This window comes from Hyaena hyaena, unplaced genomic scaffold (genome assembly GCF_003009895.1).
Source record: "Hyaena hyaena isolate Hyena2069 unplaced genomic scaffold, ASM300989v1 scaffold_126, whole genome shotgun sequence".
NCBI classification, from domain to species: Eukaryota; Metazoa; Chordata; class Mammalia; order Carnivora; family Hyaenidae; genus Hyaena; species Hyaena hyaena.
In genome coordinates, this window is record NW_024080759.1 from 1,482,931 (window position 1) to 1,499,787 (window position 16,857).

The 16,857-nt window shown below is 33.1% G+C and overlaps 1 protein-coding gene across 1 annotated transcript in view; it reads left to right on the plus strand.

Moving 5' to 3' along the window:
* The window catches only part of BAZ2B (bromodomain adjacent to zinc finger domain 2B), a 299,967-nt gene that overhangs the window by 221,381 nt on the left and 61,729 nt on the right, over window positions 1-16,857 (plus strand). The window contains exons 14-21 of the mRNA XM_039237514.1: window positions 42-252; window positions 5,285-5,377; window positions 5,491-5,552; window positions 9,044-9,109; window positions 11,024-11,089; window positions 12,475-12,519; window positions 12,763-12,789; window positions 14,010-14,075. Of these exons, the coding sequence (XP_039093445.1) occupies window positions 42-252; window positions 5,285-5,377; window positions 5,491-5,552; window positions 9,044-9,109; window positions 11,024-11,089; window positions 12,475-12,519; window positions 12,763-12,789; window positions 14,010-14,075 (636 nt within the window). The remainder of the gene's footprint in view (window positions 1-41; window positions 253-5,284; window positions 5,378-5,490; window positions 5,553-9,043; window positions 9,110-11,023; window positions 11,090-12,474; window positions 12,520-12,762; window positions 12,790-14,009; window positions 14,076-16,857) is intronic.

Here is a 16,857-nt window from a genome sequence, read left to right on the forward strand (position 1 = left end):
TTGCCTTTAATATATTATTTCTATAAAATGTTAATTAAAAGGGAATGCAGTGGTGTCTTTTGAAAGAAGAGGATGTCATTCCCCGTATCAGGGCAATGGAAGGCCGTAGAGGAAGACCACCAAATCCAGATAGACAGCGAGCAAGAGAGGAATCCAGGATGAGACGTCGGAAGGGTCGGCCTCCAAATGTGGGAAGTGCTGAGTTTCTAGACAACACAGATGCCAAATTGCTAAGAAAACTGCAAGCTCAAGGTAAGAAGTAGAATGTATTTGACACTGTAATGATCATACTAATATCTTTATGTATTTCTTATGTTTCTACCTTATGAATGATTGATACTGCTCTCACTTTCTGAAAAGTAGATATTTGTGTTAGAATAAAATTGAGAAAATAAGGAATCTCACTGGTAACTGGAGTTCTTTGATTAGGTAAGCTCCTTTCAAGAGCCATACTCATAAACACATCAGACCTTGTGTGTTTAGAATTACAAAGGTGGGGGATAAGCTTTCATGGCTTGCACAGAAAGGGAATCAACCAGCACTTGGCACATGCCTTAAGGTGGTGCCAACCTTCTGGAAATTCTCATTTTAACAGCTCCAGATTCCTTGAGGTGGTACAAGGGAATAACTCCAAAATATGTGGATCTGTGGAGTAATTTTTCAGTCAGAGAACTCCAATTACTGGTAAGTAACCCCAGTCTTTTCAGTTTGGGTTCTTTGTAGTCTGGATATATCACATATATTTTCAAAATGGCCAACAAATAGATTTAAATAAAAAAAAAACATTATTTTAAAATCTCCAGAGAGTGTTACTTTTCAAACACAAAGTGCTTATAATAACCTCAAGTGTATTGTAACTCAAAACTGCACACAAATTAACAACATGAAGTTCCCATGCTATGTCTGACTCAGAGAAAGCTGGCTAAAATAAGAGTTCTGTATGAGTTTGGATAACTGGTTATAAATGTGAAGCTTCTTAAGGCTATTTGAATATACATCAAAGAGATGTGTTGGTATCTTACATCACAAGCATATATAAAAAACGTATATACCAGTATAAAATAAAGGCTTAAGAATAAAAATTGATTTGAAAGACTAACAGATTTTTACTTCTTCCATTTTTTTTTGGAAGAAAAGTTTATTTCTCTTTATTGTAAATACTATCATAATATTGATTTCTTTGGAGCTGTTTTTTTATTATGAAACAAACACCCACAACAAAAGCTCATAGAAGAAAATGCTTTACAAATAAGACACTCATTCTCACTTTAAAATAAAAGACACTCATGAGTGGCATCATTAACAGTTTTTTGTAAATCTATCCAGAAATGTGTATGCACCCTCCTACATAAACACACACAGTCATGTGATACAATATATACGTATATATACATACATAATGTCATATTATATATACCCTTACATTTGTAAAATAGGTGAAATTATGTACATCCCATTCAACATGCTTAATTTATCCACTTATTTTATCTTGAACATATTTCTATATCTGTGCTTAAAAATCAGCTTTAGGCTTTTAATAGCTGAATAGTAAGTGATGCCACATATGACTCTACCATACGTCAGTTAATCCGTATCTCTTGATGACTGTTTGAGCTGTTTCCCGATCTTTGCTATCACAAACAGTCCTGCAATAAACACATATTACACATTTATTCCTATCCTTCGATAGGTATGGCTATTTATAGTATAAAATTGTAGAGAAAGAATCTTTGAATCAAAGGGTATGTGCATTTTTAGTTTTTGTACCTAGCAGGCAAATATTATCTCCAAAAAGGTTGCGCTGATTCATAGTTCCACTGATGGCATGTAAATTAACTGTCTGGCATATAACTTAATGTCATATAAGTTTTTCTCTGTATTAGTATGCTAGTGATTTTTTTTAGCTTGCTTGTTTATGTATGTATGTAAGTAATCTCTATACCCAATGTGGGCCTTGAACTTAATGACCCCAAGATCAAGAGTTATATGCTATTCTCACTCAGCCAGTCAGGAGCCACACTAGTGAAATTTTTTTATGTTATTTTATTTGGTTTCTGGTAAGATTTTTATCTCTCCTGAATAGTTACTAGTGAAGGTTGAAAAATAGTTAATATATTAACAGAGTTATGAATGATGAGTTTTTAAAATTAATATTGTCAATAAATCACTGACTCTTCTCATGAATGTATAATAGTGATGAGTGTGCATTGTTGCATGAAATAAAAAAGCTTGAAATTAACAAATACCCAAAACATGGGCTGTTCATGCATGTCTTGAATATCTAATACAAGTACCATTAATACTTAGTATCTAAAATGGCAACTTTATATATGGGATATTAACTAACTTTTACTTTAACAAAATAGAAGCTTATTATTTAACTTTTACCCAAATGTTTTTTCTCACTTTAGATTTCAGATTGGTTTTTATTCTGTTACATAGGTCTCCCTTGTTGTATTATGTTGCATTTGCAAATTCTGTTACTTTGACCTGATTATGTACATGTTTTTTCCTCAACATGTATATAAATGTTAAATATTTAAAAGTAAATTATTAATAATTTACAAGCATATATGGTAAAATATGCATATTTTTTTCTTGGGAAGAAAGGAATGAATCACTTTATCACTCCTTTTATTTCTAAAAGGCTTTTACATTACAGTTTGAGGGGGTTACAGAGTATTCTAGAACTTTTTGTTGTATATTCTTATCCTACTAGACCTCAACCAGACTGAAAAACTGGACTTAATTTGAAGAAAAGTTGAGAACAGCAAAATAAATGCAAATGTACACCCAAGCGTTATGACATGAGAGTTCTCTAATTTCCCAAGAAAATAAAGATAAGAATCTGACAGTTTCGATATGAAGAAGACTCTTGATCTAATAGATAAACCTGCCAATACTCTTACTACTTTAAGTTTGCTAAGATATCAAATAGTACCTGTCCCATTTCATATATCATAGAATCTGAGAGTCATAGTCATTGCAGTGTACCATTATTTTAAGATGTATCACTACAAAAGAAAAGTGATGCCAATTGTCAGACATATTCTGATTTTAGACTGTGTTTAAAAATGAAACCAACTTGACAATAAACTATATTAAAAATAAATAATAAATAAATGCATCTTAGAATCAAAGAAATGTGGTATATCTAAAATATGCCTAATTCTGTGTGAAAATAAACTGTTTCAACAGTAAACTTTTATCTTTGAAATTTAACTGGATAGGTGATTTCTTAATCTCTAAAAGATACTTTGCAAATAAATATTTCAAAAGTTAATTATGAGTTATTGGAGGATTGGAGATATATTTTAGCATCATCTTCCATTTCATCCTTCATTAACACCTCCAGTTTACTAGATGAAGTTAGACCCTTTAGATCCCCTCCCCTTTTTTGAAGTCTTATTGATAGAAAATCAGCCATGGTAACCATTGTCACCTCAGCTGTTACAAGGAGAGAGGGTTAAGATTTTATCTAAAATCTCAAAGCATTCAATTTTCTTTTTCTTTTATTTTTTTTTAAATATTGTTTTTAAATTTTATTTCTAGGAGAGAGAGAGACAGCGTGAGCAGGGGAGGGTCAGAAAAAGAGGGAGACACAGACTCTTAAATAGGCTCCAGGCTCTGAGCTGGCAGTCAGCACAGAGCCTGATGCGGGGCTCGAACCCCCGAACCGCGAGATCATGACCTAAGCGAAAGTCGGACGCTTAACCGACTAAGCCACCCAGGCGCCCCAAAGCATTCAATTTTCTTAAAGGTTTTTAGAACTAGCAGCAGATAGACTGTGAAGTCAGGAAGACTTTGGCTTATATCTTGGCTTTGTTATTTAAACTTTGTGAGCCTTAGTTATTTCGTTTGTAAACTGGGCATAGTATTGCCTTATATAAATTTAATACAGTGGTTCAATAAATAGTGGAAATTATAATAGAACTCAAGTAATTCATATTCATTATTGAATATAATATGTAGATTTGTTAAAACTCATCTGCTACAAAGTTTAAAATAGTGTCTAAAGTAAGGTGGTATTTTGTGAATGATATTATGATACAGCACTTTTATAGTTAAAAGTACACTGACCAAGTTTGCCAGCAGAAAAAGCATGACATGACATGCTTTCTATGTCAGTGACCTATTGCCATAATAATGCTGGTAAACAACCAACCACACAATTTCAGTGATGTACAGCACTAAGCATGAATTGTTGCACAGATCAGAGCAGCCGGAGGTAAGTTAGAGGCAGCTCTGCTGATCTTGGCTGGGTGTTTTCATACACGTGAAGTCATCTGACTCCATGTGTCCTAATCTTCAGCAGCCTAGCATAAGCATGTCCTTATAGTAAAGGGCAAGCAAAGCACAAGAGAAAAAATAAAGTCCAAATATATTTTCAAGCTTCTTTGTGTATCACAACTTCTAATATTCTCTTAACTAATGAAGATCACATGGCCGAACTCAGAATCAAGGGACAAGAAACTAAATATATTTCACCTCTTGATGAGAGGAACTGCAAAGTCACATCGCAAATGACATGGAAGAGGGAAGAATGAATAGTTGGGGCCATTATGTCAGTCTATCCCAGTTTCATGCATTTGTCCTCAAAAATTATGAGTACTAGGTTGTCTTTAAAACCCCTTGACATTCTTCTGTGCTGACAGCTCGGAGCCTGGAGCCTGCTTCAGATTCTGTCCGCTGCCCATGTTCTCTCTCTCTCAAACAGTGAATAAATGTTAAAAAAAATTTTTTTTAATTCCTTGACATTCTGTACTCTTTTCATTTAGGAGATTTAGACCCTCCTTCATAAATGAAAATGTCACTGGATTGAGAAACTTTACCATTTATATAGCTGATTGAAATACTGAGTTTTAGAGTCTTTGCATTTGTTCTATTTTGAGTTCTTTTTCCCTTTCGTGTATTTTGTTATTTTTAAGACCAAAGCTAACACACTAATTTTGCATATTAGCTGCTACTTTCCTACAAAGTGGGGTTTATATGAAATGTGAAAAAAAAAGTATGCTCAGATTACCTTCTGTAAAAAGAATTAAAAAGTATCATTTTTGAGTAGTTCTGTGTATGGGATCATCTTTGGTGAAATAATTTGGCAGTTTTCTAGGGGAAATGAATATGAAATTTGCTGCCACACCATTCTGTCAGTTGGTATCTAACCTTAGGCCATTTTCTTAAAAATTATGTCCTCATGATGATACCAGTTTCACACAGTCCTTGTTTCTAAGTTAACAGTATGTCAAGTTGTTAATAATATTTCTTGAAATTTTGTGTTTTTCAGAAATAGCCAGACAAGCAGCACAAATAAAGCTTTTGAGAAAACTTCAAAAGCAGGAACAGGCTCGGGTTGCCAAAGAAGCTAAAAAACAACAAGGTATGTGATTTATATGAAAGCCTACACATCAAGAGTGAGGACTGGGGAACTCATAAGAAGCTTCTCCTCTTCTTCCCTTGCTGATGATATCTGTGCTTCGGTTTTTACCACAGCAATAATGGCTGCTGAGGAAAAGAGAAAGCAAAAAGAACAGATAAAGATTATGAAACAACAGGTATGTTTATGCATTAGAACTGATTTTTAAAACACAAGTGTTATATTGAGGCTTTATTGGCGTATGTATGTATGTATTATTTTCATCTTGATTTCTGAAATAACCACATTTCACATTAATGTTATGTATCTTATTAAGAAAGTTGTCATCTTGTATTAATTAAAATTCACCCCACTTTTGAACCACGTTTTCTACTTCCAAGTTTTTAAAGATTACCAAAAAGTAGATTGTGTAAGTATTTTTAATATCCTGGTAGACTTTGAATAAAGGTTGACATCTTGAACAGCTTTCAAACTTTTTAAATTAGTGTATCAGTAAATGAAGACTATTGCTTAAATGTTCAGATTTTAGTTAGAGAAGCATGTTGTTCTGAAATACATAAAATATGTGTAAAAAGTTAAATTCAAGTTATAGAGAATAAGGTTTGTTTCCACTGCTTCTGAATGCTTAAAAATTGTTCCGCCAAAAAAAAAAGAAAAAAGAAAAGAAAACAATGAAGCACTATTTCAACATACCCATCATTCTATTTTATATCTATAATCTCTCTCTCCTGTGTAGTTTTCAAAATTAAGTAGAGATAGGTGAAATGATTTTTAAATTCTTACAGGAGAAGCCTCACATGACAAGATATTCAGCATTTAGGACGGGAATGTGTGAACCACTCTCCCTTCTCCATACAGTAACATAACCATTAAAGCAGAGAGGAAATGGGGGGAAACTACTATTCATTTAATATATAGAACAGCAAATGTTTATTTCTGAGTTTGAAATGAAGTAAACCATGTTATTATATAAACAGTTGCTAAATACATGGCTTGGGTTGAATGTGATGTGGAATTAGAGAGCGTTGATGCAGAATGGGGAGTCAGAACTTAGTCTGTAACCAGGCAGCCAAGAGTTGTATATGGGCTCTGCTGCTTAATATTTTTGTGACCTTAGATGAATTATCCTCTATGTCCCTGTCTCCTCCATGGTAAAAGGAAATGACTGCATTGTCTAATGACTAAACGAGATCTTGAATGTAGAGTGTATACCACGATGCCTGGCACAAAACAAATACTCACTTTTTGAGAGACAGATATTAAACACCAAACTATATGGCATACTCCTTTACTTTAATGTGGTCAGTTGTAAACTCGAATTCTTTCCCTAATTTGTTGATTGTGACTGCTAAAGGCACTGTAAGTTTGACTTAAAAATATGTAGTCTCATGAATATATTTACCAAGATAATATAAATATTTACTGCATATCCCATATATATGTAAAAATAGTTTGTATTTCATTTTAAGTGAAATACTGATTTTTTACAGCTTATCCTGTTTCCTAATGGCTAGAGACCCACCAGATTTCATCAGCACTATAAGTTCAGCCTTGTGTTCCTAAACTCTTGAAGTGGCTACACCTTAAGCCTATATAGTTTTTGCTGCTCATCAAAGAAGCATTGGGGTCCTAAGGTTCCAGCAACGTGAATACAAATGAACTGATCTTAGATATTCATCAAGATATTTGTCTGAGGCTAGTCTCGTAATACCACTGGACTTATTCATTGTTGCCAGCAATGTGAATCAAAGTCTAGCATGGGTTCACTCACATAGTCACAACGCCTATTTTAAAGTCAACATTAGATCTAGGATTAAATGGTAGCATATGCTTCTTATCATCTAGATTCTTTTTTCCACCTAATCGGCCCCAATATATCAGCATATAGTCCTCAAAGCAATTTTCAAGAGGCTTGCAGAAGCATTATTATGAAGCAGAAGGAGCAAAAGCATTGGAATGTGACCAGGTCTCTGTATTTAGTATTTGATGTTAGGCAAAATATTTACCCTCCAGGAATGTGAATATTCTCTTAGGTTAAAAAAAAAAAAAAAAAAAAGATAACCTCAACTCCTATGTTGTTGTTGTTTTTTAACATTTAAAAAAAGTATTAAGATATTTTAAGTAAAGTGCCCAGTTAAGTGGTTGGGTACTCAAAATTATAAGGTGAACCTATATTATAATAACTTATAAATAAGGCTTATCTCTGCTAATGCTAATGACAGCACTACCAAATATATGTACATATATATAAATCACTTGGACAGCTAAGATAAAGCTCTGAGTTGTACTTAAGGCCAAGATTCCATACCTATCTCTGTGCTTAAGAGAATAATGAATCACTTTGGCTGACTTGAGAACATATCACCTCATAACCTTATGATTAACAAAAGCAGGAAAATTAAATCACAAGTGTGCTTTAATTATGCCTCAAGTTCCAAACTAAAATATATCAAGTGTGGATCAAGTAGAGCCTTCTCTAAGATTGGAATGAAATAAAAGATACTCTTGGGTTTTTATGCTTGGCAAGCTATAATTAGTATTGAATACCAAGTAGGATCACCAAAAACAAAATTATGTAATGTGATCAGTCTTCTAAAATCACAACAGTAATTTCAGAAATCTCATTTTCCTGCAAGGGATCAGTAACAGTGTGGGGAAAAAAAGGGAGTAAATTTAAAAACATGTTAAAGCATTGCATCAAAAGGTGCACTAGCACCTGGAGACTGGAATAGGTACTGTAATATAAAGCAGTATAAAATGTGTTGGTTCTAGAAATCTTAGGACAAGTGCAACTTGTAAGCAGGACAAGTGGTTTGGTGTTTTTGTTTTAAACTATGTATTATTATCAGTGCTAATTTGGGAATGTCAAAGGCATTTATGAACATGAAATTGTTAACAATGCATATAGCATATGGCATTTTTTAAATCAACTATAAAATTCTTATCAAAATTTACACGATCACTGAATTCTAAAACAATAACTAGCACATTAAATTTAGACAATGTGAATACCTAGTATGTCTTGTGAATTATTCCCTAGAATGTTAAATTGTAATTGATCCATTTTTAAATAATGTTAGATTATTGTAATAATTAAAAGTAATGTTATGTTATTCATTATGTGAAATAGATGATGGTATGGAAAAATGTTAATAATGTATCTCAATTGTATGGCACAATATAGTTTTTTAAACATTTTAAATTCATCATGATATAGTGAGTAAAGGGTAAGCACTTCTCCCTATTTTATACAAGAGTAGTTATCTGTTCAAAATAATGTAATGAATGACAGTAACTCAGAACTAGCCTTAAGTTTTCTGATTCCTGATGTACTATATTTTCCAATCATTCTGACCTATATTTATTTCAAATTAAGTATTACTTATACTTGCAAATAGACTAAATGAGTTTAATTACATTGGTTTACTGGTCTACTATACACTTAGTTAGAATTTATATTTTATAAATTGTTTCGAGAAATTTTGTGAAATCCTATTAATTTAAGTAAGACGTGACTAATATATATATGATGCCAAGCTACATCATCAAGTTTTATATCCAGCATGGGCAACCTTTGGTAAATGTGTACTTACCTTAAGTTATTTCATTCCACTTAAATACATTCATCTACATATTTTTTGTCTTAAATTATCATAACTTTTTCTACAGGAAAAAATTAAAAGAATACAACAAATCAGAATGGAAAAAGAACTTCGAGCCCAGCAAATTCTAGAGGTAGAACTCTTAACTTTGATATAGAGTAATATAGTCATATATTTTAAAATTTACAAAAATAAAAATTTTACCCACATGTTCTCTCACTCGTACAAATCAATACATTCATCAGAAATTCTCTTTAAAAATCCATAGAGTAAGACCTTATCTGAACCTTATTTAAATAGCAAGCTAATCTAATCCTAACAATAAAAACCCAGAAAATAAGACAAAATAGAGAAAGAGGAAACCTCTGAGCAGACAATATAGTTGTCATAAAGTTCATGTGCTAACACTTATGTTCTTTACTGTTAGAAAACTCATTAGGACATATAGTCGGATATTTATTTTTAATTTAGAAATAAAACATTATAAAAGTAAAAGACAATTTTGAATGTAGAAACCATTTAACTAGCTTGATTTTCTGGTTTCTAATATATCCTTCCCCTGAAGCTACTGGAATAGGGCTAGAAGACATAACGTTGGCAACAGCAGAAGTAATAGCCAAAAGACAGCAAGGGGAAAATGCAGAAAAACTCCACCCTGCATATATAGGAATTCAAAAGCCTGACAACAGTGTGTAATTTTTAGTTGAATAGCAAGAGTTTTCAACACCTTAATGGCCAAAATACATTACTCTATTGAACTGTGTAGTATAATTAACTGATGTTCAGAACAATTGCCCTGAGTCATCAAGAAAAAGCTAAATTGTGTTTAGTGGTACTATGTCTAAAGAGGCATAGGTCTGAAAATTATTTTCATCCAAAATTATAAAAGTAAACTTTTAATGTTTAAAATTATTATAACTTCACAGCTATTCAGAAAGTTATTGCCATATAGAACAATTCTGAGGACCCCAGATAATTGAAGTTTTCTGTTACATTTTTTTCCATCTAGAAATATACATATATTTCCTTACTCACTTTAAATTAATTTCAAAACCTCCCAAATAGGGGCACCTGAGTGGCTCAGTCGGTTGAGCATCCGACTTCAGCTTAGGTCATGGTCTCACAGTTTGTTGGTGCTCGAGCCCCACATCAGGCTCTGTGCTGACAGCCAGCTCAGAGCCTGGAGCCTGTTTCAGATTCTATGTCTCCCTCTTTCTCTGACCCTCCCCTGCTCACACTCGCTCTCTCAGAAATAAATTAAAAAATTTAAAAGAAAAAAATAAACATAAAAAAACCTCCCAAATAGAAAATATGCTTGTCTTAAGGTAAACTGACAATAACTACCGGATAGTTATAAAACTACATGATAGTCAAAGGCTTTAAGATTATGAAGCTCAAATTTGATGGCATGATCTTGATAATCAAAATATGCTTCATGAAATATGTTTCCATCCTATTAAAAAAAAAAACTTTAATTAACCACATTGCACAGCTAAGGAAAATGAGATTTAATTTGTCATTTAAATCATCCAAGGAATGGATTTGTCTCAGATTTCAAGTGTTAAAATAATTTCAAGTGGACAGACGTACATTTTTAATGTGTTACTGATTTATTCACTAAATAACTTATTTATCAGTTAAAATCCACCCCATTCTCTAAATTTCTACACAATCATATTTTACTTTTAAAAAAATCATAAAAAAGACAATACATGCTATATGCTGGTTTTGTGTGTGTGTGTGGTTAAGTTTTAAGTTAACATAACATCAATGCTCGGTTATTTCAGACTTTTAATAGAGTTTGAAGGGGAAAAGCTGACATACTCATACATTTTAAAACTTTTTGTATATCTTAACTCTAACTATACATTAAAATTGAAATTAGTATGTTTAATGTTAACCGGGGGTGGGGTATGTAATTGTCTACATATATGTTACCTATTGTTTTGTACCCTGTGAGGCATGTAGCTCCATTTTTAAGTCTGAGATTATTTTCAAGTTGTAGTGGTGCTGTTGCATGACTTTGAGACCTGTTTTGCATGCACAGGCTAAAAAGAAAAAGAAGGAAGAAGCAGCAAATGCCAAATTATTGGAGGCCGAAAAACGAATAAAGGTTAGTTTAGATGAGAACCAGAGTTTTTATTTTTCAAAAATAAAAACTATATGATATTATACCAGTATCAATTATATAAAAATAGTAGCTCTCCTAAAATGATTATCTTAGAAAATGTTTAGCGCAGATAAAATGTGTGTATAATGTGTGTTTTTATTGTATGTATATTATATGTATATTTTTTATTTCATTATACAGGTTTTATGTGATGCTTTGAGCTCTTAAGTAGCAAATATCAAATCAGAAATGCAAACTATTACATAATACCTGTATATAGTTTTGCTGAATCAGAATGATCTTCCCAAAGCTATGTTGTGTTGTTGATGTTTATGTTTCAAATTGTGTTCCAAATCTGATTCTCTACTTAGATTATAAGTTTATCTTGGGTAATATCCAGCAACTCTTTTAACTATTAAAAAGTGAAAGGCCTACAGAAATAGAAATCTAACTTTAGCAACTGTTATTTACCAATAATAAAATTAGCCATTGTTAATTACTATAATGTTTTGGATTTGATATTCCATTGTGAAGCATTAGAGAGTTGGACACGCCCCCAACCCTCCCCAAGACACACACACACAAACATACACACTCCACTCCTCACCTTCCACTTTATCTAATAATTGATTATTGAAAGGACTGCTGAGTGGAAAGAGGCCCTACTGGTTCTGGAAGCAGACACAATTTTATCTTATAAAGCCAGGGACTAACTGTTTGTTACCTTTTCTACATGGACTCTCTTACTTTTTTCTTTAGAAAGAAGATATTAATATCATGTAGTTTTTTTTACCTTTATAAGAATATTTAAATTGGTGATATTCATAGAATTGTTTGCATTAAGCCTGTCCCCCTTTGGGTAGCCCTGCATTATACGTGAGCATGAAAGTCTCAAGCTGATCTCATAGTTTCTTGTTATTTTCATTCATAGATAGTATATAGAAATGATACAGATGCTTTTAATTATAGAGTATATCTGGGAATTTATTTTCAGAATGGACAGAGTTCCAATCAGCTGAATTTGAGGTTTGCACTACATGATGTATTAAAGTAATTTAAAAAGTACATGTGCCAGTTGTATCTTACATGCTCTGACCATCTAGCTAATCAGGTCAGTGAATGTGCTATTGAAATGTGCTATTAGGTTATTGTATTTTAAGTTTAAATGGCTACTGAATAATATCCTTGCTACTATCATATAATCTTTCTGTATTAAGTAGAACCATATGAAATTGCCAACATACAAGTAAAAAAATGATTAAATATTTGCAATTTCATATGGTTCGACCTAAGGGAAAACTAGAACCTCAGAAGAGAAACTGTTAATACTTGAACTGTGTTCTAAATCTTCCTTAAAAATTGCATATTAAAAGTTTCTTATTTTTAAGGAAAAAGAAATGAGAAGACAACAAGCCGTTCTTCTGAAGCATCAGGTCTGTATACATACAGTTATGCAATTGTCAAAATGTCCATTTTATGATTTTTCTTAAATCTCATTTGGGTAAAATCTTCAAATTATTTTCTTAAAAATTTCCAATTTAATTCCTGCTTAAGTTTTTCCTTCATCTTACAGTTTATTGCCTTGCTTTGGTATTGGTGTCTTTTGGGGGGTTAAAAATTGGTTTCATGACTCTGTGATTTCTGTTTCATAATGTTGTGCCAACTCTTTCTACCAGGAGTTGGAGAGGCATAGACTAGATATGGTATGGGTATGTTTATTTTTGTACATCTAACACCGCATTGTGATTTGGTTGTGATATGGTTGTCATAGCAATGCATAAAGTGTAGCACTGGCTGCTGTCATATTACATACTGCTGCATGGCTTTACAGCACAGTGCATTGCATACATCTGCTTGTCTGTCTATAAAGAAGTATGATACATCTCCAGGATTTTTAATTGAATCGTGCAAGCCTTGTATAAGGCTGCTGTCTAAAAATTTACATTACTGATGTCACAATGAAAGTTGGATCACTATACAATTAGATAATGACCCATATTCTCCCATCAATTCTAGATGCAAAACTGCCATTGAATACAGTGGGAATTTTGAGTTAGGTTGATGAGAGAATATGAAATATATTCTGGTTTGATACACAAATTTTAGAAATAATTTTAGAAACATCCCTTTGGGGGGACCAAATACATTTAAACAAAAAGAAATGATTATATATAACTATCTGATTTTTTTATTTTAAAATAAAATGAGATTATCAGACAAAACTAGTGCTTACCTTATTTTCATACGGTGCCTTTTAGATTCCATTTATTAGCCCATGGTGCGGCTTTTATGGTCTTACATAGCGCATCAGGTGGCAGACATCAGTAAACAGGAATACCCCATTTCATTGGTGCTGGTATATGAACCACGACTAGTTTAACTAAAAAAAGTCTTTCTAATTTGTCGGTGGCTTATTGAACTTACAAAATGATAGCGTACTTGAAACAAAAATAATGAACTCTAAAACCATGAAGTGAAAGTGATCATAAATTTCTGCCTGATCTAAAAATTTAAGAACAATGCAACCTTTAGTTTAATTGGCCTCTAGTACATATTTGTGGCTTTTCTAATAGCAGATGTAAGGTAACTGACCTGTTCCAGCCAACCATTATGCTTTTTGTTCTGCCAGCTTTTGAAGGAGCATCACAACTGACCATAAGTAAATCTTGTATGCTTCTGTTTACACTGTCTCCATGTTCATTGCTTTACCTTTTTGCTTTTGATTGTTCTTGTATTTGCTTTCTAAACCTGAACTAAAACATGCACAGACTGGCCATTCTTGTCTTATATTTAGTATTTACTGTGACTTGTCTATAAATGCTAAACATGCTATATTGAGTTTTGTTTTGTTTTGTTTTGTTTTTCCATTTCAAAATCAAACCATTAACTAGAGTTATTTTCCTAATTTTATCTGGCCTAATAGGAACGAGAGAGAAGACGACAACATATGATGCTTATGAAAGCTATGGAAGCTCGTAAAAAAGCTGAAGTAAGTATATGTTTCTAGAAAAATATTATCTAGGGGAAAAAATACTTTTTCCTAAGGCATTGGTCTTTCTAAATGTAAGATTTTCAGAATATAGGTTTGTCACGATTTATTGGCTTTCATAAGCAAACCAAATGTTAAAGACAATAAATAACTGTTACAACATGAACGAATGGAAACCAACTTGACAATAAACTATTAAAAAAATAAAAAAAGAACATGAAAGAATGTAGGCAGGATTCTGATGCATGTGTCCATTTTCTTGGCTGAGACTTTAATTATCTTTCTTTAATGTAGTGACTGGCATTCATTTGGATAAAAGTTTTCATTTAATGCTGTAACTAGAGTTTCACAAAATTAATATTACAGCATGCCTAAGCAAGTCCTGGTGCAAACAGTAGTCAGTCCATCCATGGACTTCTGCCTTCAGAATTATTCTTTACTGTTCTCTGTGTAAAATTGGACCTAAGTACTTTCCTTATTTGTTTTAAGTCTTATTTGTTTAAGTTATCTCTACAACCGGTGGGGCTCGAACTCATGACCTCTGAATCAAGAGTCACATGCTCCTCTGAGCCAGCCAGGTTCCCCCAAGTAGTTTCCTTAAAATACACTTTTAACGTATAATTCAGAATAAGAAAAGTATTGAAATAAGTCAAGATAAGCTTATTTAGAACATCATAAAAATAAAAGGCTAAAATATGTATTACAAAGGAATGCATTGTATATTAAAGCAGTTAAATAGAGGTATGGCCACTATATCCAGGACATTATATCCAGTGTGAGAGACCCAGATTTCCCATGCCGACTCTGAACCAACTTGCTTTACCTCTTCAGGCTATTTCTTTAAAATTGAGATAATGATACCTACCTCCTAGGATTATAAGATTATCATGTGAGATAAGCAGTTAATAAATAACAGTTAATGAAAATGACACTGTTTGGTCTAGAAGTTGAGAGGCCGGAATTTAGTATTTTGGCCTCAGCTCTGGCTTAAGCTATCATTATAGATTTCTAATATGGAGAGGCAGCATGCGTATTGCTTAGGAACCTGGACATATAACCAAGTTACCTGGATTTGAATTCTGGTTTCAGTGCTTTCTAACTATATGAACTTAAGCAAGTTATTTCACCATTCTGTGATTCAAATTTTTCTTCTGTAAAATGGAGATGATATCAATTCCTATTTCATTTAGTAATGATAATTAAATGAGCGTGTATCTGTGTGAGTTCACATATAAAGTTTTTGGAATAAGCCTTGCACCACACAGCGCTTACAGTTCTTTATTGCTTCCTATGTGTTTTCTGTGTAGAGTGGGCCTAGCAAGGTTCATAGCCAGGTTGGGAACCACTAACAGATTACTTCTGAGGTCTCTTCCAGCAGTCACTTTTTGTGACTCTCCTACTATACTTCACTGAAGCTTTGCCTTAACCTTTTTCTTAACTGTCCTTTTTTTCCTAACCTGTTAATTATCCAGACCCATTGACACCGTCCATACCTAACATAATAGTGGAGTCTATGCATGGATTTATAACCATAATCTCTGGAAAATGACAGGGAAAGAGAGAGGCAACAGATTCTGGGAATTGCCATAGCTGTTATCTCTGATGCCTTCTAAAAGTAGTACGGTGGTGGGAAGAGTAGGGAAGGTATTAATTCAAATTCTAAAAAGCTCAGCCTAATTTCCTCCAATCTGGAGAGATGGAAACTGAAGGAACAACTCAGGAAAAAGATCTAGAAAATCACTCAAGAGATAAGTTCTTCCCTATCAACTATATTTCTTTCCAGAAGAACTAGATTATGTCTTTCTGATTTTTCCTGTTGAGGAGGAAAGCTAAAGAAAGGGAGAATAATGAGAGTAACCCAGAGCATTGTCTCCAGATATACTAGAATTTATCAGAAGGGGAGACCCAGGAGAATAGTAAGATCACCTAAGAGAGTGAATTCCCAGGTTAAGAGGTACCCAAAAGACCCAAAAGGTATGACCTCTTCCGTTGGTTTTTCACATTTCCTGTTGCCTGGGAGGAGAGTTGGAAAAGCTGCTGCAGAGAGCTGGGTAAGGTCTGGTTTGCGGCCACAAGATAAATGAAGATAATTAAAGTTAAATCTTCTGAATCCATAAAAGACCAAGAGCACCTTTCATGGGAAAAAGATTTACCCTTACCTAGATAAAGTGAATCAGGTACAGTGCTTCCGGTAAAACAAGGACAGGGATAAGAGACCCAAAATACAGCCCTCTCTCTCCTTGCTCGTTCATCCTCAGAAAATGGAAATGTACAGAATATTCACCCTTCAGTCTAAAGTATGTAGAAGTATAAAAACAAGTATCAGATAAAGTGAGAAGGAATTTAAAAGCTAAAGCACCTATATTAGAGCAGAACACATTCTTGGTTGGGCTGCCTGCATCAAGTATAATAATTAGAAAAGGCAACCATGCCAAAATATTAAACTGAAAAAAAAGCGGGGAAAGTGCATATGTAAATATATATATTGCTTGTATATTATTTATATGATATATATGTATTATTTATAAGAATAATATATATTACTAATATATAAATATATAAAGTACTAATGTAGAACATAATAATTTAAGGAAACTGCTTTCCCTTGTTTTCATTCTTGGTTTCCTCAGCACTCTCTAATGTATTCTCCACAGAGCAGCCAGAGTGATCTTTTCAGAAAGGAAACCAGGTTACATCTTAACACTCTCTAGTGGCTTCTCATTACCCTTGTAATAAAGTCCAAATTCCTCACCATGACAAAGCAGTCCCACATGCTCTGATC